The 24510-nt window shown below is 33.0% G+C and overlaps 2 protein-coding genes and 2 long non-coding RNA genes across 6 annotated transcripts; 3 read left to right on the top strand and 1 right to left on the bottom strand.

Moving 5' to 3' along the window:
• Positions 1-394: 394 nt before the first annotated feature.
• On the bottom strand, positions 395-2422 carry LOC108808094 (uncharacterized). Its single transcript, XM_056987085.1, has 7 exons — positions 2116-2422; positions 1900-2034; positions 1650-1844; positions 1047-1582; positions 937-984; positions 688-855; positions 395-646 (listed from the first exon to the last, which is right to left on the bottom strand). Exons 1-7 carry the CDS (start codon positions 2420-2422, stop codon positions 395-397), a joined length of 1641 nt encoding a protein of 546 aa, XP_056843065.1.
• A 1634-nt stretch (positions 2423-4056) lies between these two features.
• LOC130496450 (uncharacterized) lies at positions 4057-4689 on the top strand. Its single transcript, XR_008935594.1, has 2 exons — positions 4057-4231; positions 4312-4689. It is a non-coding gene; the product is annotated as an uncharacterized LOC130496450 (long non-coding RNA).
• A 5691-nt stretch (positions 4690-10380) lies between these two features.
• On the top strand, positions 10381-11374 carry LOC108809225 (uncharacterized). Its single transcript, XM_018581370.2, has 2 exons — positions 10381-10580; positions 10941-11374. The coding sequence occupies exons 1-2, from the start codon at positions 10481-10483 to the stop codon at positions 11123-11125; spliced, it is 285 nt and encodes a 94-aa protein (XP_018436872.1). The 5' UTR covers positions 10381-10480; the 3' UTR covers positions 11126-11374.
• Positions 11375-15842: 4468 nt separating this feature from the next.
• LOC108809536 (uncharacterized) lies at positions 15843-21657 on the top strand. 3 transcript variants are annotated; one of them, XR_001942852.2, is made up of 3 exons: positions 15843-16588; positions 18699-18868; positions 18984-21657. It is a non-coding gene; the product is annotated as an uncharacterized LOC108809536 (long non-coding RNA). The 3 variants fall into 3 exon arrangements; XR_008935454.1 differs by having other exon boundaries at positions 15844-16588; positions 18650-18868; positions 18990-21657; XR_001942851.2 differs by having other exon boundaries at positions 15845-16588; positions 18650-18868.
• The last annotated feature ends 2853 nt before the right edge of the window (positions 21658-24510 follow it).

The following is a 24510-nucleotide window of genomic DNA, read 5'->3' as shown; positions in this document are numbered from 1 at the left end:
ATATACAATTACATCTCCGATCTAACATCGAACTGGGGGCCACCAACGACATAAAATAAAAAACTCTTTCAGAACTACGAATCGGCTTGATCCCGCGAGTAGGGGTACGTAGGCAGCTCAACATCGAGCGCAGCCCAAACAACCAAATAATCTTCCAACAAAACATCGTTCATCACGCGAACTCCAACAAAGTAGATTCGTGATCAGTCTCTACTTCATCAAAAATATCTAAAAAAATACTAAACGCATAGGTATCATCCATTAATCCGTTGAAAACATATATAAAGGTTCTTCAACAACAGCAAAACACAACATACATAAACAACAAAAACAAAGCAAACAACAAAGTTTTTAAAACATACAAAACATAAAACGTCGGTCCAATCGACGTCATTCAACCTCCTTGATTGACCAAATCACCAGAGACCTGAGGAAGGTCGAGACCCCTAAGAGAGTCATCCGACACCACAGGCAGGCCATAATCGATCTCCACCGACGTCTCCAGGCTCTTAAGACGATCCAGCTCCTCCTCGAGATCAAAATCGCCTTCCCCGTATTCAGTTAAAGCCTCGATCTTCGCACGAACCTCTTGCAAGCGTATCTCCGCAGCGCTTTCCGCTTTCCTCCTCCGGATAGTCTCCCTCGCCTTATCAAGAGCAGCATCGTAACCCTTGGCTACCAACCGACAAGCAGCTCGCCTCTCCCTTCGAGCCGCTTTTCTCGCAACTCAGCCTCTCGCTTAAACTTCGTCTTCAAAGATTCAAGGTCCCCCTCAAGCGTGACCTTCTCCGCTGCACTAGCCGTCAGTAGCACCTTCAGGTCTTCGACCTCCTTCGCTCGCTGCTGCTCGCTCGACTGCGATGCACTTAACTTTGATCGCAACTGTTGGATCAAAGTAAGCTGGCCATCGAGCTATTCCCGAGTAGGGAAATTTGCCAACCGCTCTTTCATCAAAGCAGCGTACTCGTTGTTATCCTCCATAGCCTAAAAACGAAAAAGATTGGAGCTACGATTTCAGTATCTTAAAACTATTTCACACGACTTACCTTGTCATTTGCAACAGCCATCTGAACATAAGCATCACGACCTCGCATATGTTCCAAGGGAGGGAGCTCGCAAGAAGGATTCCTTAATTTTCGCCAGATGGATGCAAGTTGTTCAGGATTCTCCAGAATCGGAGCATCGACGTCATACGAGAACGTCATCGGAGAGCCACTCCGATAATCCGAAAGAAGATTGATCGGTCTAAGCCGTGAAGTACCCTCTCCTGGGTCTTGCTTCGAAGGCTCCGAGCTCGATGCGCTGGGATCTCCGGACGTCTCCTCCCCCAAAATTAGACGACGTCGCTGAACCTTGGAAGCAATTTCTCCACCGGCATCCGTCTCACCTGGAACTCGAGACTCCGGTTGGTCACTGCGAACTAGGCGAACCACAGAAACCGGTGTAGCCAGAACAACCGGAGACTGAGCCTGGGAGCTCGATCGAAGTACCCGTCTTTCCAGAGTCCCCCGAGCCCGTTTCAAGGGCACGGAGTCAGAATTAGCATCTGAAGGTTCCGCAGGAGGTTCCACCCTCTTCACCCCTGAAAGTCCAGCCATAGCCACAAATTAAAATCGCTGAATTATTTGAAATACAAGGAAATAACCCACCTTTCCCCTTCTGATCTCTTCGAGGACGGATCGGCTCCGCAAGTGGGATGGGAACGCCGTGATTAAGGCCAGGAGGCAAAGCATAAGCAGCACGAATCCTTTCCGAGTTAAAACTAGACCAATGGCACTCGCCTCGACGAAGCGCCGCGATTAAAACTCGTAACTCCGGAGTCAAACTCGAGCTGCCAAACAACTCTGAGGAAAAACCGAGATCAAAATTTAACAAGTAATAAATAAAAAAACCACTTACCAACGTTCTCATTCCACTTCATCGGGATCCGAGAAAAGTCAAAATCCCCAACCGTCACCGGGTCGATCTTGAAGACAAAAAACTTGTCCGTCCAATTGACATCTTTATTAGGAATGCCGCTAATAACTGAGCGGCCTACGCGCGGAGAAAGAAGAATCGCTCATGTAAAGCCGCTACTTCGTTTTAGGGTATAAAGCTGATTTAACTCGGCTAAACCAAACTCCAGCCCTTCCTCTCTGCCCCGAACGAACGTCGTCAAGACGTAACGCCAGAAGGTCAGGGTGATCTGAGTAAACGCCAATCCCAGCTCCGCTAGAATCTCGAGTAGGAATGAAGGAATAGGTAATGACATGAAACCATCACGAAAATGGGACATGAAAGCTCCACAGTACCCCGGTCTCACATTCTCCGGAGTATCCCCATTCGGATAATCGATGACGGCTTCGTACGGAACTCCCCAAAGTTCCCGGATGGACTCGTATTCGGCTCCGTTAAGCGGGCCTGGCTTGTTTAGTGACGCCATGGAATACAAGCAGATAGAAGTAATTTGCAGAAGAAAGAAAGTCGAAGCAGAAGAAGAAGATGAGTCCATTACAAAAAATCCACTGAATAAATAAAAGAAAAATGACGGTTCCCAAGACAATCCCCGCGATTAATGAGAGCCGCACGATCTAGGAGAGTGGCCGACAGGTCAAATCAAACGAGCACGCGTGGTTACTTCGCTCCGAGATTCGCGACTAAGAGGAAAGGTGATCGCCCTTTCGGTTTCTTAAAAGTAAACCGACTGGGCTAGGGGACAAATGTTGGACCAAATTTCGGTCATTTAAACTATTGGGCCTATTTCGGAAACGGGCCGCGAATGAGAAGCCCGCGGAAGAATATCGATGTGTTCGAAAGAAGTTAACAAGGAAGATGTTGAACTTCAACCAAACATTTTATGATCAAAACAGATGGGCCGTGAAGCTAGGGCCCATAGCGACGTCAACGAAGTAGAAAAGGAGGTCGCTGAAGTCGAGAAGGTCGCGGAAGCAGTTGCAAGGATAGCGGAGTCGAGCTTATAAAAGGGAGGAGAGATCAATGCTAAAGACACAGCGAAAACCCTAGAGAGAGAGAGCACACCACACATTTTCACCTTTCTCACTTCGTTTTAGATCTTACTATTGATCGATCTCGTTGTTATAGTCGATCTCTTCGTTATTCCTTGTAATCGACCTCTTAATTAATAAAAGTCCATTTTTATCAACTGAATTCCGATTATATTGTTGTGTTCTAAGGATATCATTGCCTACATCTTTTGTCACTTCCCTAGTTTACATTACAAACACTACAAAAATACTGATATTAGTCATCCTTTAAATTTATAAGTCAGCCTTTAAAATTCATAAGTCAGCCTCTAAATTCATAAATCAGCCATAATAATTATTAAGTCAGCCTTTAAATGTAATAAGTCAGCCGTAACATTTTTATTTTGTATTTTTAATAGGGTTGTGTAACTGTTGTCAAATTGTTGAAGGTACAAAGGATTGATGATCATCACACTGAAGTTATATATGGATCTTCTGGCGAGTCTTTGCATGTTGTTAATTTGGTAGAGAGAAAGTGCATATGCCGGCGTTTTGAACGCGAGAAATTACCATGTGTAGACACAATTGTAGCTGTGGAGTACATGAATATTTGTCGTATATCCATGTACAGTCCTTACTATAACAACGCTTATTTGGTAAACGGATACGCTGAATCGGTCATGTCGGTTGACTTAGCGCAACCTATTCCAGAAATCGTAGCTAACCAACCATGCTTGCCTCCGTCTATTCATCAACATCAGGAAAACCTAAAAAAAATGTTATGAAATCTGCTTTAATTGTTGCACTTGCAAACAAACGTCTTAGGAGAAAAACACATGTTCTCGATGTAGACAAAGTGGACATATTGCGAAAACTTGTAGGAGTATTCCGATGAGATATTGCGAAAAACACATGTTCTCGATGTAGGAGTATTCCGATGAGATACGGACAATTGTGTTACCGACGAGACACCGACAATTGTGTTACCGATGAGATACCGATTATTGTGTTACCGATAAGATACCGACAATTGATTCTCGCCAATTTCACGGAAATTATAACTTTTATATCTACAGGTTATGATTTCTTTTTTTCATGGTTCCCATTATCACATCTCTCCTCTACCTTCGATTGTGTACAACTCATGGACAATGGTGGTGATGATTGGCGGTGATGAAACAATGGAGAACCTCTTCACGTTTCTTCTCTTCCAAGCGACAACAAAGCTGATGACGACGGTTCGGAACGACGGTGATGACCATGACAATGTCTCTGTTTTTAGATCTAGATCTAGATTTAGTCTGTTTTCCATATTTAATCTGTGTTAATGAGTATCGTTGTACTTCAGTGGAGGCGGCGAATTGAGGATGCCCTGTTTTCTCTGAAACGATGTGGCTTGGTTATCGGAGCGACAACATGAAGCAAATGCTTTGATGGCTTGACGGTGGCTGTAGTCTCGGAAACAGAAACTCCGGTGCTCTGGTTTTGTCTTTGGGGGAGACTCTGTGTGACAGGATAAGTCAGATTCCCGTCTCACTCTGAAACTCGTTTTACTCGCCAATTTGTGTCCAGAGACTTTTAGTTAGATCTTCCAAGGTTTGTGACTAGTTTTGTACTATCATTTTTTCTTTTCCGGTGAAACTTCTAGTTGGCTCCTAATTGCACGGTGGTTCTCATGTCCTTTATGTATTTTTTTAATAAAAAAGAATGTACATGTATGTTGTTATTCATGAAGCCTTTCCTTTTTTTTTTTGGGCTAACATGAAGCCTTTCCTTATGATGGTTTTCCATTATGATGGAGATGGTACACATGTATGTATGTGTATGTGTATAAAGATGGTACACATATATGTATTTATATATATTATTTTTTTGTTTTAGTCTGTATATAATAATTTAATTTCTGATCAGACTCCGACGTCTTTTGTATCATAGCATTTCATCGGTGCCGTCTCGGTAATTAGCGAGAAATGTTTCCGACAAATTTTCCGAGAATATAACGCATCGGTAGTTACTGACAACTATCCGACGTACGTCTATTTCCGACGCCCAAACTCCGACCAATTATGGTTTCTCGGCAGACGGTCCGATAGACGTTACTCCGATGACGTTCCGACAAACATGGCCCTCAGCATGGAAGACGTTTTCTTGTAGTGATGGGTTTTTGATTTTTATAATTAGATAACGATTTATAATTTTTTATGCTGTAAGGTGCAATTTTCCTTAGAATAAAAGATCACTAGTAGAAAAAAAACTCAAATAGACACGAAGTGGTCACGAACAAACGTGACTATTTCTGAATTAGCACTAAGTTGTCACGAAACAAAAAAAAACGTGACTAAAATATCTAGAAATAGTCACAAAATTAGAAACGTGACAAAAAAGAGTTATGAAATAGTGATGGATGAAAACATGACAGCAAATAGACACGAATTTATCACTAAGTTGCAGATTTAAAACAAGAAGATATTAGGAAACAGATCGGGAGGGAGGGAGCAGAAGAAACTTGACACATAGGAGATAGAAGAGGCTTGATGGCGGAGGAGGCATTAGAAGCCTGGCGGCGAAGGAGGTGTCGCGAGCATCTCATTTCGTCGCGTCAGCCGTAACACCGGTGGCTCTACCACCATACTGAGTCATCGCTTAAGCCATGGCATCCGGAGCAGGTGTAGGTGGAGAAGCCGGTGGCGGAACCGATGGTGGAGCGGTGGAGGTGTTGATTGCATATAATATGTATTATATGTATGTATTTTCTGTAAATATATGTAATTATGTATATATACATAATTTTATTTTGTGTGTCACAAAAAAAATACATAATTTTATTTTGTAAATAAGTTAATAAAAAATATTTTTATTGTTTTTATTTTTTTTTAATATTTTTTGTAAATAATCACGTAAAGTCACAATAAAAACATGATTGAGTAGACATGATTACTTTTATGACTTAATGTGACCATTCTAATCACGAACGAAACTGTATCCAAAACATGACTATTTTAGTCACGAATTCTCACGGGAAACTATATACACAATTTATTTTCGTGACTTTTCGTGTCTATGATGTCCTATAGTCACGAAAAATGGACTCAGTAACGAAAATTTTCGTGTCTTTATCAGAGTTTTCTACTAGTGGATGGCTAGTTTACTTAATTTAATACCCTTTAGAATAACATCATTCGTTACATTTTGTAACAGCTCATTATTTCTCTCTAAATTTTTAATTTATATATACAGACAGAACTATTGATGGTAGAAATTTGTATGAAGTTAACCACTTAATTGACATTTCAAACCGAACTTAGGATTTTGCTTTCAATCATAAAACATCCTCGTGAATCTTGATAGTGGCCAGAAGAATAACCAATCTTTCTGAAATATAATTGTAGTTTTTGTTTGGTTTGGTCTCTTTTGTCTTGTTGTTTGACAAAATTTGAACACGACTCACGAGATACTTGCTGAATAAACAAAAAGAGTATAACATTAGATATTTGTTTTTTTCGTCATTTCTCCACATCGTCATTGTTAATGGTTACGTGAGAAACCATCATCGTCACTTGTGAATTTTGAATTTTGAGTTTTATATTTTCCATTTTTAAAAAAAAACTGTGAACTTTTTATTTAGTTCTTCTCTATTTAAATTTAATCTTATTTATTATTAATTTTTTAGTTATTTTTATTAATATTTTAGAAAATAATTTAATTTTTAATATATTTATTTAATTTTCTAAAATTTTAATTTATTTTTTTTATTTCTTTTTTTTTGATTTTTGTAAATTTTATTAAAATTTTCGATTTTTATTTATTTTTGGATTTTTATTTATTTGTTTTGTTTATTTTATTAATTAAATAATTATTTTTGAAAAATTACTTGCTGAGCCGGTCAATTTTTTGATTTGGAGGTTTTTTATGATACAAATGTCGCTTTGAAGGTTAAAAGTGTTAGTAAAAAAAATTCAAGGTTTAAAGTGCTAGTAAGTGACACTTTGAGGGTTTTTTATGAAATTTTCCCGAAAATGAATTAAAAACCATCTTGTAATCTAAAGCCATCAAGAAATATCCACGTGGGAACAACTAAGACGTACCGACAGTATGTATGATATATAATTGTCATAATCGAAAGCACTCGACTAAAGGACCCACATTGATTCTCTATACGTGGCGGAAATCTAATTGACGTTTCTGACGACAGCATGCCGAAAGCATAAAAACGCAGGTAGTTCATCAAAATTTCAGTGAAAGTTGATTCCATCTCTTATTTGTTCCGATTCTATACGGAAAATCCAAATATCCATAAATTTACGAATAAAACCCAATATCCATCAAATAAGGAATAAATCACAAATATTCATTTAAAAAAAGATATCTGATCCGATCTGTAATATACATATAGCATATATAAATATATACAAAATTATATATTATTTATATCTCTATATAGACTTTAGTTATTTTATATACTAAATTAATTATTTGATCACTAATTTTTTAAAAGAATGTAATTTTTAAATAATTTGTTATGAAATATTATTATTTTATATTAAAATTTTGATTTTTCTTTTAATACTTTTCAAAAAAAATAATTTCTTACTATTTTTACCGGATCAACAGATCAAATCGGTTATCCAGTAAAAATACTGATTTTTCGGATATACGTAATATCGGATATACATAATACCGGATATCCGAAATATTACGGATCAGATCGAAAATTGATTATTCCTACAGAACATATCAGATCACAGATTTTCTTAAAACTTCGGATATATGTGCCCACTCCTGAATAAGGTGAACTCATTTACTACTCCCTTCCTCTTTTTTCTGGACAAACTCTATTCTCCTTTCAAGTTTTTAAATTTCTCCCCAACTAATAATAAACAACTGAAAAATATTTTAAAATACTATAATAAAAATTTTCGTGGCAAAAATATATAAAATATAAATTAATTTTTTTATTGCAAACTAATTTTCTTTATTTAATAATGAATTAATATTTTTAACTAATAAAATACCACTGTTAATATTATTATTTGAACTGATCTTATAAGAATATTTATGATATTTTTTGGTTCAGTTTTATTTTATATATATATATATAATATAGATGACAACAAAATTGAATCGAATACCTATATTTTATCTAAAAAGACAAATAATATTATCTTGCTCTCTTTGGAAACTTTTTTTGTCACCAGGTGAAGACGGACTCAAAGGTCTCTGCATAGATTTATTCAGTATTCATATAGCATTACTTTTTATTTAATTAAGAACAAATCATAAAGAATACCGCTGATATTTTATTTTCGTTAAAATGTTTATTACTGAGGCAGTGAGACCAATTTTTTTTTTTTGACAACAGTGAGACCAATTATAAAAGACTTTTTCTTCGGTTCACCCCCTATGGTGAACCTTTATGAATTAGTTATTTTAGATTGAGTATCTTTTGAAAAAGGAAATAAAATAATTGTCAAGTTATATTATGTTTTAAAATAAAAAAGTAAAAATAAATAAAAGTAATAGTAATTGTATAAATGTGTTTAAAAAAACTATATATAATTCCTAAGTTTTAAAATTTATCTAAAGGTTTAAGATTTAGAATTAAAAATGCAGTGTTTTTATGATTTAGAGTTTGATATCTATGAATAAGAGTTTGTGATTTATCCAAGGGTTTAAGGGTTACCCAAAGGTTTAGGGGTTAGGATTAGAGTTTGGGGTATAGTTTTTTGCTGGCGGATTTAAAATTATTTTTCTAAAATTCGTTTTTTGTTAATTACTATTTTTATTTATTTTACATATATTTTAAAAACATAATGCAATTTGACAATTATTTTGTTTCCTTTTTAAAAAAATACTCAATCTAAGATAACAAGTTTCTATTGGTTGGTGAACCTAAAGGTTCACCCTAGGGGGTGAACCCAAGAATTCACCCCTAGAGTGAACCTTTAAGTTCACCCAACCAATAGAATTTCGTTATTTCATATTCAGTATCTTTTAAAAAATGAAACAAAATATTGTCAAGTTTTATTATATTTTTAAAATAAAAATTAAATAGAAATTAGTAGTAGTCGCAAAAAAAAATTTTATATTTAAAATACGTCAACAAAACACTAAACCATAAATCATAAACCTTAAATTCATTGTAAACCATTGGATAAATCTTAAATCATTGGATTTAAAAAAAAATATTTTTAACACAATCAGCAAAACATTAAACCCTAAACCCTTGGGTAAATCATAAACCCTTCAATAAATCATAAACCGTAGGATTTAGAATTTATCCAAACATTTTGGATTTACCAAGGGTTTAGGATTTATCCAAGGGTTTAGGGTTTATGATTTAGGGTTTAGGGTTTAGTGTTTGGCGGACGGTATTAAAAATATATTTTTCTAAAACGTATTTTTGTTTGCAATTAATATTCATTTTTATTTTTTTTATTTTTTAGTTTAAAAATATTAATGTAATTTGACAATATTTTGTTTCCTTTTTTAAAAGATACTGAATATGAAGAGTTATTCTTAGGTTCACCCCTAGAGTGAACCTAGAGGTTCACCCAACCAATAGGAATCACTCATTTCACAATTGATATCTTTTAAAAAAGAAAATAAAATATTGTCAAGTTATATTATGTTTTTAAAATAAATAAAATGAAAACAAATAAAAATAATAGTAGTTAAAAAATGATTTAAAAATATATTTTTAACATCATCGAAAAAAATAAACTCTAAACCCTAAATCATAAACCCTAAACCCTAAATCATAAACCCTAAACCCTTAAGTATCTAAACCCTTGGGTATACGCTAAACCCTTAGGTATACGCTAAACCCTTGTATAATCTTAAACTCTAAACCCTAAACTCTAGTATATGCAAAAAGAATTAGATATTTTAATGCCATCATCGAAATACTAAACTCTAAACCCTTAGGTAAATCATAAACACTTGGATAATCCTAAATTTTAACTAAAAAAACTAAACACTAAAACAATAAATCTTAAAAATACTAAAACCTTAATCTTAATCTCTAAACTTTTTTTAGGATTAAGTGTTTGGTATTTTTAAGATTTAGTGTTTAATGTTTTTAGTTTAGAGTTTAGAGTTTAATGTTTCGTGTTTTGAGGACGGAATTAAAATATTTTAATTTTTTTTGCTGCATATATTACTATTTTTGTTTATTTTTAATATTTTTTATTTTAAAAATATAATATAACTTGATAATATTTTGTTTCTTTTTTTAAAAGATATTAACTGTGAAATGAGTGATTTCTATTGGTTGGGTGAACCTTTAGATTCGCTCTAGAGATGAACCTAAGAATAAGTCGAATATGAAATAACGAAATCATATTGGTTGGGTGAAACTAAGAATTTCTCATTATAAAATGATCACCACAACTGTCTTTTCCGCCTATTTAATTGAAGCTATTGCTTGTAACGTCAGTTTTGGGAGTTCGGTTTGTTGTACAGTCTCTCTCTCTCCCCTTTCTCTCTCCTCTCTTCTCTGTCTTTGTAAGCTCTCTCATATGGCCGGCCTGAGATGGAGAGAGTGGTGGAACACGATGGCGTTCCCCACGCGGCGAATCTGGAATCGTTTCACCGTTCGCGTCGGATTCCACCACAGCGGTAAGCTCTGATCCTCCCTCCACCGTCCACGTCTGATGATCATCTCTCTCCCTGTTCCTGTTTCGGTTTCTGTTTCTGTTTCTGTATCATCTCTTTAAGAAAAAAAATAATCGAATTCCTCCTCATGTTTTTCATCATAGTTTTTTTATTATTACTTTTTGAGAAAGTTTTTCATCATAATTAAGATTAGATTTTGTCTTATTATGTGCTTCCTGAAACTGTCGGTAGAAGATTTAAATTGTAATTCAGAATCTTCTTTTTGGTTTGGATTTAAATTCAGAGTTGGCTCTTGTTTACAAATATCATATTTTCTTGTTCTTGACAAACAATTAAGTGATGGGTCTTTCTTGTGTGTTGCAGGACTTTTGAGGTTACAAAACGACGTGAGTTCTTGCGAGTACGAAGACATACACATCATGTGGAATCTGTTGCACAAGATCGAAGATCCTTCACCGACGCCTAGCACACAGTTTAATAAACGAATTCAACAGAAGAAGAAAGCTTGTTGGAATCTCTTCGGTTCATATCTTTGCCAAAGATTCTGATCATAAATATTTTTTTTTTTTAAAACCTAAACAAGTTCCAAACCATAGTTGTAATTTGTGAGAGCCTTGACGGGTCCCCTGCAACTGTGGTGAGGTTATTGACAAATTTCGGGAAATAATAAAATCGGAGGTTGAACGGTTTTATCTGGCGTATTTCCATGGCATGTTTCCATGTATGTAATATGAATTTTATCATTACATGAATGTTGTTGTATATAAGATATAAAATGCTTCCATACTTTGATGCTACTACGCTTATCTATGTGTTTTTCTGATTTTGCCCATTTACATTAGAAACACACACAACTTTACTCATACCATAATTTGTTTATCTATATCATGACCATATAACTCGTCGGTATACCTTCTTCTTGAATATAAGTTATGACTTTCAGTATATATAACCTACCTTCTTTTGGTAATGTGATATATATTCTACCTTCAATGAGGACACATGAGACTAAGAGAAATCTCCCACCGGATCTCTACACAGTTTGTGACGAGATTCAAGGCCGTGATGTCAAGAACCGATGTCATAAGCGACAAAGTAGCCTTGAATGCACTGAAGAAGGCAATCTGGTAGGAGTCCAAATTCAAGAACTAAGTCACACCCAAATGACCGCGAAAATAACCAGAATGCTCTCCATCGCGCATTAGATTCATCATTAACGACGAAAAGATAAAAATTTTGTCGTAAAATCACAAGCCTCTAAAGGTACAGAGAAAAAGTATCCCTCAAAAACTGCATACTAAGAAGAAAGAACTCTTATAACGACAAATACGTCCATCACGATCACGAGGGTGAAGATGTCGAAGGTGCATATAACTATCACATCAAATCCAGAACAAAACACGTAAGACTTCGGGCAACACTTGGACACAAAATATGTCATACGGCGAGAGTGATTTCTTTGAGTACCATCAGGCTAACAGACATTCAAAGACGAACTGAAAAATTTTAGCTGCTAAACTGGCTGCAGATTTGATCACAAAAGAGCCCATCGATATAACTAACACGAAGGATCCCGACTGCCAGAATGACCATTCGGACAAGTACCGCTGAAATTCGCCGTCGAACAAAACATCCCAATGGAGTTGGCCAAACAAAATGCTAAATGCGGGAGAAGACCAGATACAGTGAAATAACAGTTATCATCAAAAAAATTAACATTATCACTGGAGGATTACAATTTGTCACGATATCGTCTTGTCAATCAAAGCCTATTAAGGAAAACAAGAAGAGAGTAAACCGATCTCAACCTCTTGATCTTCCTACCGAAGTAGTCGCATTCAATGAAAGATAGACGATCGAAAAATGGTTAAAGCAAAAAAAATGATAGGAATAAATTTGTTTTGTACGTTGGAGTGGACATTGAGTTTAACACTAAAAGGGTTTTGACTGCATGAGTTTTGATCATATCGTTTACTGTGTATGAATTTGAATCAGTTGTTTGACTTCATCATATACTTTTACACCTTAATTTATAATACTAGTAATTATTTTCTTTCATGCACCCTTAATTTATATCTGATTAAGGGCCTGACTGGTGTAACCGCAGCGGTTGCGGTTGTGGTTGCGGGAGTTTGCGTGTGCGGATGGTTGCGGTTTGAAGCGTTTTCTAGAGATTTGTACGACTGGTACAGCTGTTAGAAATTGTTGCGTTTGCGGGACTCTTATGACTAGTAAACTACCAAACGCAACATCTGTTAAATAATAATTTAACAATATTTACATTTTATGTAATTATAAAAAATATTAAAATCATAATAATATGATAAATATAAAATTTATATTTATAAAATCATATTATTCAATTTTAGAAAATTTATAGAAAATATTTTAGTTTTGAATTTTTATAATATAAATTGAAATATAATATGAATACATTTTACAATTTCTATTATTTCAATTGAAAAATTTTATTGGATATTTTTAGTATTATTTTTATTTATTCTGTTTTTAAAGAAAAAAATTTACCCTCCCGCAACCGCCCGCAGCCGCAAACGCTAGCTGGAACCAGCTTTTGATTTTAAGAGGTTCGGAACGGTTTGAAGCGATTTATATCATTTTCTGTGATTGTTTCGAAACGCCAACAACCGCTATGAACCGCAAAAGCTGCGTTTGCGGGTGGTAGCGGGAAAACCAGTCAGCCCCTAAGTTTTATTTTTAAAATAAAGATTTATACTATAATAACTTCATAAGTAATTATTAGTTTTAGAACTTCTAAGCAATTTCTTGTCATAGGCACCTAGTTTAAATATGTTCGAAAATGATGAAAGAAATAATAATTTCAAAAGTTCTTGTTGTTTCAAGTTACCAGAAGTTCTAGTTGTATTGGGTTGGACATATAATATATTTTATTATTTTTTAATTCGTAAAAATGTCAAAATATTCAAATGGTTGGATGATTAAAAAGCCGCTTTCTGAAGAATTAGATTTTGATCTGCGCAACCGCGCTAGTATTATTTTAAGTTTTATATGCATATATATTTATTTTAGATCATTAGTGGTATATATTTTTAATTTCAATCATATATTTAAATGTTTATATAACTAATTCAAATACAATAATTTATAGTTAACATGTTTTAAATAATCAACTGTTTAAAACCGTCACATGTAATTGTTGCTTCTTATTATATATTTACGTTTCTTTGTTATTAAACATATTAATATGTGCATGAAAAATTATATTTGAAAATTATTTTTCATTTAATTTATGTTAAATTTTTATCCGCCCTTCAAAACTGGATTTTCTTTTAGCAATATCTTTTTACATTTATTTTGATACATGTATTCTATAGTTTACTAATGTTAATCCGTTCTGTCATCATCTTATATTTTTAACATAAATATAAAACTATTAAATTTATTACAACTAAGGGAGAATTAATCAAATCAAGATCTGAAAACCTGCATATCTAAAAACATTCAAATTACTTTAAAACAAAGAAAATGAGTGGAATATTAGATTGATCTACCTTTATAGAACACACAAAAATAAATATCTAAAATTTATAGTTCTACTTTTAAATGAGTGGTAGATGAGAACAATGTAATTAAAAATTGCAAAAACAAAATAAATTAGTGAAAAAGACATGAGACAAAAATGAGAAATTGATATAAATTATATTTTAGAAGAAAATGTCATAATAGTTGTAATAAATTCTTCTCCAGTCTTCTCGAAAATTTTCAAAAATATAATGTGCTCGAAGTCTTCTGACGGAGTCTTCTCTCATGTCTCATCTTTAATAACAGACCTGAGTGTTTTGAGAAATTTTTATGTCTGACTTTATTCATTTGATAACCTCATGTTGCATAAAGCTCTTACTTTTTTCCCAAACTAAAACTCTCCAACTCCTCTCTAATCTCTTTGAACTTGAAAACACCAAACTTTATATGAATATTTCATTTTTTTGTCTCATGTCTTTCTTAGTAATCTATCTATTTTTTAAAAAAGTTTTTAATTAGATAGTTCTCATCTTCCACTTGGATATGTTTTTTTGTGTGTTCTATAAAAGTATATTTATCTAATCTTCCACTCATTTCTCTGTTTTAAAGTCATTTGAATTTTTTTGGATATGAAGGTTTTCCAGGTCTGGATTTAAATATACATGTTTTTCATACATGAATCAGACTTCTAGGAAGTCTTCTAACGGAGTCTTTTCCCATTTCTCCTCTTTCATAACAGATTTGAGTGTTTTGGTAAGTTTTCATGTCTAATTTTCAATATTTAGTAACTTATTGTTGCATAAAGCTCTAACTTTTTTCCTAAACTAAAATTTTCCAACTTCTCTCTAATCTCTTTAAACATGAAAACACCAAATTTTATATAATTTTCTCTTTTTTCTCATGTCTTTCTTACTAATTATCTTGTTTTTGTAGGTTTTTATCACATGATTCTCATCTTTCACTCCTTTAAAAGCAGATCTAAATTTTTGGATATGTATTTTTGTGTGTTCTTTGAGGTAGATCTATTTCATCTTCCACTTATTTTCTCTTTTTGAAGCCATTTGAACATTTTTGGATTTGCAGGTTTTTAGATCTGAGTCAGACTTTTTAACACTTATGGGAAGTCTTCTGAGAAGTCTTCTAACATATAATGGGCTCGTCTTCTCCCTCCAAGCTTGTCTTTGTGGTGAAATGATCTATAATAATTTTTTTTGTGGTTTGTTTTGTGATTTGTATTTGTATTCTTTATTTTTTTTTTGTAAATATGAAGAGATATAAATGATAAAATTGGTAAATATGTTCATTTTCCATAATATTATATTTCCAAAATTATTTGACATTATTGAAGTTATTGATACAACATCAACAACAAAACACAATAACACAAAGAATTAATCAAATTTATTACAACTAAGGGAGAAGAATTCTCAAGAAAACTTAGTCAAATTCACAAAACATCAAACGTTAAATAGGTTCAAAAATAGAACACTTTCACTAGAAGTATCCTGTAAGGATTCTCGGAAGACTTAAATTTAAAACGTAAAATTAAAATATAAGCAGAAAATTTAAGCGAGAAATTAAAATTTAAGCGGGAAATTCACTACATGAAATGTGGGTATTAATAGCTTCAAATTATAGCATTTATGACAGTTCTACTATTGTATACCAACACTGTTTTAATAACTTTTATAAATTTAAAACGCTATATTTGGTATCACGGAATTTTTTTTAACTGTGTTAATTTTCTAAGTATAGACGCCTTACCATTGCAGATCCAAAATTAAACGCTATCGTAAATGTAAAATATCTCAAATGTTAGTCAAAAAATACTTTAATCTTTGACCAGACTTTATACACAAAAAAATCAATTATCTCCTCTGTCACATTACGAGAAATCAGCCAATGAACTCAATGAACGAAGAATCAAACGAGCAGCCTCTCTGTCTTTTAGCGAATCCTACTCCTCCTTTCTATGTCATGCTCGCCGTCCCACCACACCATGTTTTGATCCTCTTTCTCTTTGTTGGGTTTCGAATCTTATCTCATATCGATCTGTCGAATATGATTCTCAGCATAAAAGACTTCTCCTTTATCCTTTCTTCGATGATTAACGTTGCGTTTGCTTTCATTTTTTTTTCATCAGGCGTTGAAAGTTGAAAGCTTGAAGATGGTGTGGCTTCCAGCTGGTTTCAGAGTGACGAGATTTTCTGTTCAAATGATTTTTAATCAGGGTGGTTCATATCACCTCCTCTTGATTATTACTTCTTTTTGTATATCTTCCTTTATTCTTCATTGTTTATGCTAGATTGATAGGACTTGGCTGCCTTGATTTGAATTCTTGCTTTGTAAGTTGATTTGTAGACATCGTAGCGGGATGCCGCTGCCGACGTCGTCTTCACGGAATCAGACACTTCCAATATAGTAGTTGGAAACACAATGATGAGATAGTGAAGAACAGGAGAATCACTCAAAATTTTGAGTGAAAATTGAAATTTAAAATTCCATGAAAGGTAAAAAATATATCTTATGATCTAAGAAGACACATTAAATCATATGACTTGATATTCTTGAAGTTACTTAACACTTATAAAAATAAAATAAAAAACATATCTTAAAGTTACTTAACAAATTTCTAAAAACTAATGTAGAATACTTCCATGGAAGTCTTCTCGAATTAGTTGGAAACATTAATACACATGATTGTTGGTAAACTCATAATTGAAACCAATTAAGTTATGAATTTCATTAAGAAGCTCAAAAATCGGCTAATATACATGAATTAACAAGAAAATGTTAAAAAGTTTTTACAGTTTTAGAGAAAATGAAAGTTTATTAAACATTGAGGCTTACTTTTGTTAACAAAAAAATCTCGAAAAATACCAGAGAAAACTTGTGGTAAGCCATCTAGGATAAACATGTTAGTTTTTCATTTAACCGGATTGTGTCTGAAATTTGACTTTTCGTAAACGACTTACAATGAAGTCGTCCAGCCGAAAATAAAACTTCAATATTTAATTATTGTTAAACGACTTCCATGTAAGTCGTATAAGGTTACTTTTGCAACTGAAAAATAAAACATAAATATTTAATTTTATTTGACGACTTACACGGAAGTCTTCTGGTAGACGACTTACACGGAAGTCGTTGGTCAAACCTTGGTTATTACAGACGACTTCCGTGTAAGTCGTCTATTGGAAGACTTCCGTGTAAGCCGTCCAGATAAAATTAAATATTTATGTATTATTTTTCAATTGCAAAAATAACCCGATACGACTTACATGAAACTCGTCTAATTATAAATAAATATTGAAGTTTTATTTTTTTGATAGATAACTTACATGTAAGTCGTTCAGAAAAAGTCAAACTTCTGACGTTGTCCGGTCATATGCAAAACTAACATGTTTATCCTAGACGACTTACCGGGAGGTCTTCTCTGGTATTTTTGATATTTTCTTGTTAACAAAGAATAGTAGAAGACTTCCATAGAAGTCATCTCTAAAAATACATAAAGTCAATTTCAAAACTAACATCTGCATTGACTAGAAGACTTCCGTGTAAGCCGTCTACTACCAGAAGACTTAGAACGAAGTCTTCTGACGGACACATGTGAAAAAAAAATTGATTTCATAGCTTCAACCAGTGAGATAACTTTTTAAACTTCTCTAACCACACAAAACATCACCCCCAAAGAGACCCACTTGTTAATGACCAAGAGTCATGAGCTTGAATGACTCTATGAACCATAAAAACTTTAGAATAAAAATCTTGGGTTTTTCGGAAGAATATAGAGAGAAAGTTAAAGAGATGTTATTTTTAGTTCATAAGGAATGAGAAAGAAAGAGTGTAAATCAATTTTAGGTGCATTAAGAGATTCAAATTAGTTGTTCATGGTGGTTGGTTTATTGATGGCAATGACAATATTGTAAATACTTGAACAAGATGAGGATGAGAGAGTAAAAAACTCATTTTCGAAAAAATAATAATTACATTTTCGTGAATAATCTGAATTTTTGGGGGTGAATAGGTCAAATAAAAGTTCCAAAAAAGTCATGGGTTAATTTTGTGTTTGACTTTGAGTTTTGAGTCATAAATACAAAAATCTCAATTTTCTTTTAATATGATTGATTGTGATTATTTAATAGATCACAATATGATATAATATTTATTTTTCATTTTATAAACGAAAACTGAATATATTAATAGTTCAAAACTAATTACGAAATTAGTGAAAATATTTACACATATGTTTTGAAATTAAGATCTTGTTAAATTATTTTTAAACAGATTTTTTGAATTTTTAATACATACACACACACACACAGACATATATATATATATATATATATATATATATATATATATAAAATTTTAATGACAAAAATATAAATTTTAAATTAAAAGATATCAAAATATATTATGAATAAAGTAGTTCAAAGATTCTATAATAAATAATTTTGTTAAAATACATTTAGTAAAATTTATAAAGGGTAGTCCAATTTAAAAATCACACATGAATTATTGTTGCCTTGCAAAACATTTTGTTCTTATGATCTATGGCACCTTTCTGGTAGATTGATAGAAGTGGCTGGTGAAATTGACCCAAAAACTGGGTATTGCAAGGTCTGCATTGATCTGTGATGTATGGAATGGTGATCAGTGGACCTTTCGTCGGTGTCGTGATGTCCGGATGCGAGAAATTATCCACATGATCGAGAATCATCGCTTGGCGGAGGACCGAACAGGAAATGATGTCTTATGAAGGAAAAATGAAGAGACCCTGGATAGATGTGGTAGGTAACCTGCTTAGAAGAGACCCTGATCCTGACTGGGATATTACTCTTGATCACTTACAAAAGGGTGTTTTTGATCAACTTTGCTTTATCCTTGTGCGTTTGGTGTTTCAAGTCACAGTTTACATGATATGGAGGGAGATGAATGATAGGAAGCACACTAAGAAACCTAGACAGGTTCATCAACTGGCAAAGGTCATCGACAAGACAGTAAGAAATAGAATCTTGTATGTGCGATATTGGGAGAAGCCTCGTTTAAGGGGACTAATGCAGCGTTGGTACCAAGCACACAGCTAGATAGATAGATTATTCTTTTATTCAAATCCTGTACATAAACTCCTATTCATATGATGATTAATAAATTTAATATTTCCTCAAAAAAATCACAATGAGGTTGTGACTTCTATTTTAATAGAATATATGCAATGATAAAAAGTCTGAAAACATGTAAAAAACTATGGTGAAGTTCTAATAGTATTTTTTTTTGAGAACGAAAGGTTATTCTATTACTTAAGTTTAAGGTGGTCTTGGTAACCAAACCGGAATAGAACAATCAATAAAATATAGCTCTTTATGGAAAGAACTTGCCGTCCTATCTAAAGAAACTGAAATCTGATTTTTCACTCGTGGAATATGAGTAATCTTGAAATATGGAAAGCATATCTGCAGAGTCTCTATCCTCTCTAATTATGTCGAAAAGTTTGGCCAAGCATGGGGATCCTTAATCATGGTGATCAAATCCTTGCAGTTCGTTCCGAAGCTCTGACATGTCAAGTGCCGAAGCATATTCTCCATCACCTTCTCAGTGCTTCCACTTTTGAATGCAGGGAAGACTCTCGCCGAATGTAAATTTCGTGTCCCCATAAGTTTAATCTTCCTTAAGCTGTCCATCCAAACCCATCCGCACCCGTTGAACTGTGTTGTAGATGTCCATGACCCGTCTATCATGCAGATATTACCCATGCTTAATACTTGAGGTTCATCAATATTATGCTTAAGACTTGAGGTTCTTCAATACTATAATGTTGTGGAGTTGATGGCACCATCCTTTTGCATTGAACCAGGCTTGACATTCACGCTCTGCATATCGAACTAGGTCCAAAATATCTCTGTCTATTCCCTTAAAAAGTTTATCATTTATGGCCTTCCAAATGTACCAGATTATCCAGTGGCTAAGGGGCGAGCTGGTATAGCTGGTATTATAGGGATCCAAGGATCCTCCCATATTTTGACCTCGTATCCTGAGTGTATCTTCTGTCTGATTCCCAATAACAATAGCTTTCGTGCTGATGAAATACTGGTCCACACATATGATGGAATACTTACAAGATTTCCTTTAAAGACAAACTCATTATGTAGTATCTTCCTTTCAATACTCTAGCCACCAACGAATCATGGTATTGAATTAGCCTTCATACTTGTTTTGCTAGTAGGTTAAACACATGGATCATATGGAAACCTTTCCCGTCCTCCTCTCGTGGTAATCAGACATTTTCCCACTTTGTCCAATGAATTCCTCTCTTCGAGGGATTGGAATTCCACCAGAATTGTGCAATGACACTTGCAAGATTTTCACATATCTCCAATGGGAGAAAAAAACTAGACATAACATATGTCGGGAGAGCAAGCAAGATAGATTTGATCAATACTTCCTTTCCTCCTTTCGAAATTCATCTATCCGTCCATCCTTTCCTCCTTGCATTTTGATCCGCTAATATCTTTTGAAATTCCTAGATACGTACATGTGTATATATAGAGATTTTTGTTAATATTTACTCTGGTGCGATGTAATTTGGATCGGATATTCACAATTCGGAGCCAAAGTCATTAAATTTTTGGATAAAGAGAATAATAGTGGTATCATTTTTACACTGAATAGTTATGCTATTAAAACTATGAGAAATATTATAGACGATTCTACATCTGATAATTCTATTCTACCTGCCGTATGAGGATTCACGACTAACTGCATCATCTGAGTCGTCCTATGGAATCCACGTTTGACGGTATTCCTTGCGCCATTCTGTAGATCTCTTGTACGTCTTTTTCCCTTTTAATTCGCATAATTCCGTCATTTCTAGGAATTGAAATCCAGATCTCATATATAGAAGCGTTTATGAACTCTTGGTCAAACCAATAGAGTAAGGGCTTCCACGATAATAGTGGGATCTAGGTTGTCATTTTTAATCGTTCCATTTGGAAAAGTAGAAGAAAAAAGGACATGCATATTCCTTTAAACAGATGAGACTTTATTTTGTGGCCAACGAAAATCATCTTAATTAAAAAGGAGTTCTCATCCAATGAATCCACGAAGAAAGAAGAAATGTCAGGATCAATATGTTAGATACCGATGTGTCCAAATAAAGTGTGCATTTACTCTATGTTTGTTGTATAAAGGTGTCGGCTGCTTCTGAGTTTATTTAAAGGGCAGTTCTCAAAAGAGTAATCAACAAGTATTGTGTGATGATGTGATGGCTTTTTCTGGTAGACATTTCACCTAACAATAGTCACGACTCGTTAATTTTTGTGTAAATGCAACTACCTCATTTGCCTTTCTTTTTATATAAATCCCATAAATATTAAAGAAATTTTCTAAAATATTTTTTAAATTAGATTTTAGATTAAAATTTTACCTTTATTAAATAATGCAACTGGAAACAAGAATATCATAATCCTGAGAAATTCCCTAGAATAGTCTTTTTAGTTTATTTTCACAAAAATAGTTTTCAATGAAAAAACTGACTAAGAAAAGTTTTATTAAAGGTTAAATATACACTTAGTCCATATGGTTAACAAATGTATACTTAGAGTTAAAAGGGTGGGGGTTTGAGTTCATGGTTTCAAATTCTGAAAAAGAAAAATAAAATAGATATTAAAAATTTATAAAAATAATTTAACTATTTAAATTAAAATTAGTGCAACTAAATAATAATTTGGTTATTAACTCGAAAATATTTTGATTTATACTTTAGAGTTTAAAAATTTTATTTGTTGTCAACTTAAAATTTTGTTGTCTAGAAAACTTTATTAAAATTTATTTTTTAGATTTGATTTAGAGTTTTAGGGCTTAGAAAATTTCATTTCAATTCAACTTACAAATTTGTGGTCTAGAAGACTTCATTTGGACTATAATTGTTATACTTCATAAAAAATATAAAGTAACAGAATTTAAAATCTATTTAAACTTTTATTTTTCTATATCAATATAATTTACATTTTTTTTGCTGGATCTTTTGAACCATATTCTTAATATTCAGTCTTTAACCTTTAACCTCTCAGTGACCATTTTGAACATAAAGACACTAAATTTTAAATCATTTATTCATGTATTTAAAAAATTTAAGTTGTTTTGTGTATTATTTCATGGTTTTCATCTTTATCTCTCAAAAATATAAGAAGCAAAACTTGGTATTTTAGATGTGTATTATGTGGGTCTTGTGTGTGTTTATATCAAAATAGAACTATTGTTTTATCTGAAAAAATTTACAATTTAAATCTTTGATATCGCGCCGATTTAACTACTTTTCAGATAAACTATCTGAAATATAAAATTTAATAAAAAAATTAACACTGAATGAAATGTAGTTGGTCAACCATGCTCAGTAAGATGCGAAGTTGCCAACTAAGTTCCGCTGAGTCAGATGCCAAAAAACTAGTTTCAGCAAATACTCTGCCACAAGTCAAAGAATATCGAGAATTATTCGAAAACAAAAAATATCCAAATCATAAATGTACCTAAAACCAGAGAAAAGAATATCCAAAAAATAAAACATGCATAAACCTGAAATATACTAAAAATACAATAGTACCTAACTAACTAATTAATATAATTATTAAGTTATTTATGTATTTAATTGTTCTATAGTAAGAACATTAATCGAACTGATACTTCTACGGGAGAAAACTCTATGGCTGACGAAAGTGGGCAATGAATCTTGCTCGAGGAGAAGTGTGCGACGGCTTGAAAATGAGAGGAATGGGTAACGAAAAATTAAGAGAGAGAGACTGAGGGAGATAATATGCAACAACAAGAGGGAGAGAGAGAGAGAGAGAGAGAGAGAGAGAGAGAGAGAGAGAGAGAGAGAGAGAGAGAGAGAGAGAGAGAGAGAGAGAGAGAGAGAGAGAGAGAGAGAGAGAGAGAGAGAGAGAGAGAGAGAGAGAACAATGTAATTGATCGTTGATGGTTTCGTTTTATTTCTTTTAGTTTCCCGAAAGTTATTTTGTAAATCATTAATTTCATTTGATTTTTAAAAAGTTACTTCGTAAATACTGTTTCATTTAATTTTTAAAAAGATGTTTCATAAAACTCTTTCAGAATTAATTTTACGGATTTTGTTTCATAATTTAGCTTCTTTTTACAAAAGATGTTTTGTAAATGTGTTGAAGTTAGTTATACAGAAGTTTGTTTTGTAAAGAACTGTTTCACTTTATGAAGGATGTTTCGTAAAAAAACTCAGAGTTAGTTTTATAGAATTTTAATTCGTAAATTTTGTTAGTTCTTTTATAAAAGATGTTTCGTAAAAAATGTTTAGTTTCTTTTTACGTTAAGATGTTCCATAAAACATATCTAAGTTAGTTTTATGGATTTTTCGTAACAATTGTTTAACTTTTAACATTCTCGTAAAAACCTTTGAAGGAAGATTTTTCCAACTAATTATTCTTCGGACCAAAATTGCCTTATTCAGTCTATTGGAAAAAAATATATGAAATTATAGAAACATAATTCTGAGAACATATTACATCATCCAGATTCATTATTCAAGTTATCATCACTATATTGATCATGCAGCTAAATTGTAAAAACTCCCCTCTTAAAATGGTTGTTATTTTACAACTGTTTATGAGGAATCTTCTCTTACATTGTATAATTATGGTAAAGTTGCATGTATTTTACAAGGAAATATTCTTCTAATAAATTTACTTCGAGTTTAAGAAATTTTTTTCCTCCTCGTAATATCATCGTCACCTCCTCATCAATTTACGACGACACATATTTCTTATAAATATTCTTCGTTATGGACATGGTTTTGTAGTGTATTTTTTTTAAGAATTCCCTAGATATTCTCTATTTAAAGAGGGAGCCCTGCCAAAATGTCACCGCACCATGAAGGAGGAGCTATCACATATACCGAAAAGGGGAATAAGGCATATGGACACATTTTGGGAGACCATGAAAATATATTCTTAGAACAATGAATTTTGAAGAAAATATTCCAGGGTATGTTCTGCACACATAGATCTAGTTATAGCTGAAAGCTAATCATCATTTGAAATTATGGTCTAAGTGTTATAGTTGCTTCTCCGAGACTGATCTCTACTTATCAGATCAAGATCAACGGACAGTCAACCTCATCAGCTATTTTCCATTGATCCAGAAGGACCTATTATGTAAGTTAGGTATTATCGAAAATATATCTCTGTCAGATTTCCCGATCATCTTCCTAATCGACAAACCAATGTACGTTATTGCCGTTTAATTTTTACTTGTCTCAATTTGTCTAAATATGAAAATTCCAAACCTTGTTCTTCTAATTAGAATACTCTAATTCTATTTTTAGAAAAGTTCTAGTTTGGAAATTTCTAGTTTTTTTAAGTTTCTATTTTAGTAAAGTTTCATAGTATGAAAAATTTATATTTTGAAT

The sequence above is a fragment of the Raphanus sativus genome, chromosome 6 (genome assembly GCF_000801105.2).
Source record: "Raphanus sativus cultivar WK10039 chromosome 6, ASM80110v3, whole genome shotgun sequence".
NCBI classification, from domain to species: Eukaryota; Viridiplantae; Streptophyta; class Magnoliopsida; order Brassicales; family Brassicaceae; genus Raphanus; species Raphanus sativus.
Note: the sequence above shows the minus strand (reverse complement) of the source record. Positions and strands in the feature narration are given on the sequence as shown.

Coding starts and splice junctions, on each gene's coding strand:
- LOC108809225 (XM_018581370.2), top strand. CDS start 10,481: ATGGCCGGCCTGAGATGGAGAGAGTGGTGGAACACGATGGCGTTCCCC. Junction 10,581..10,940: donor CGTCGGATTCCACCACAGCG/GTAAGCTCTGAT, acceptor TGTGTGTTGCAG/GACTTTTGAGGTTACAAAAC.
- LOC108808094 (XM_056987085.1), bottom strand. CDS start 2,422: ATGGCGTCACTAAACAAGCCAGGCCCGCTTAACGGAGCCGAATACGAG. Junction 1,845..1,899: donor GAAGTGGAATGAGAACGTTG/GTAAGTGGTTTT, acceptor GTTTTTCCTCAG/AGTTGTTTGGCAGCTCGAGT. Junction 1,583..1,649: donor AAGAGATCAGAAGGGGAAAG/GTGGGTTATTTC, acceptor CTGGACTTTCAG/GGGTGAAGAGGGTGGAACCT.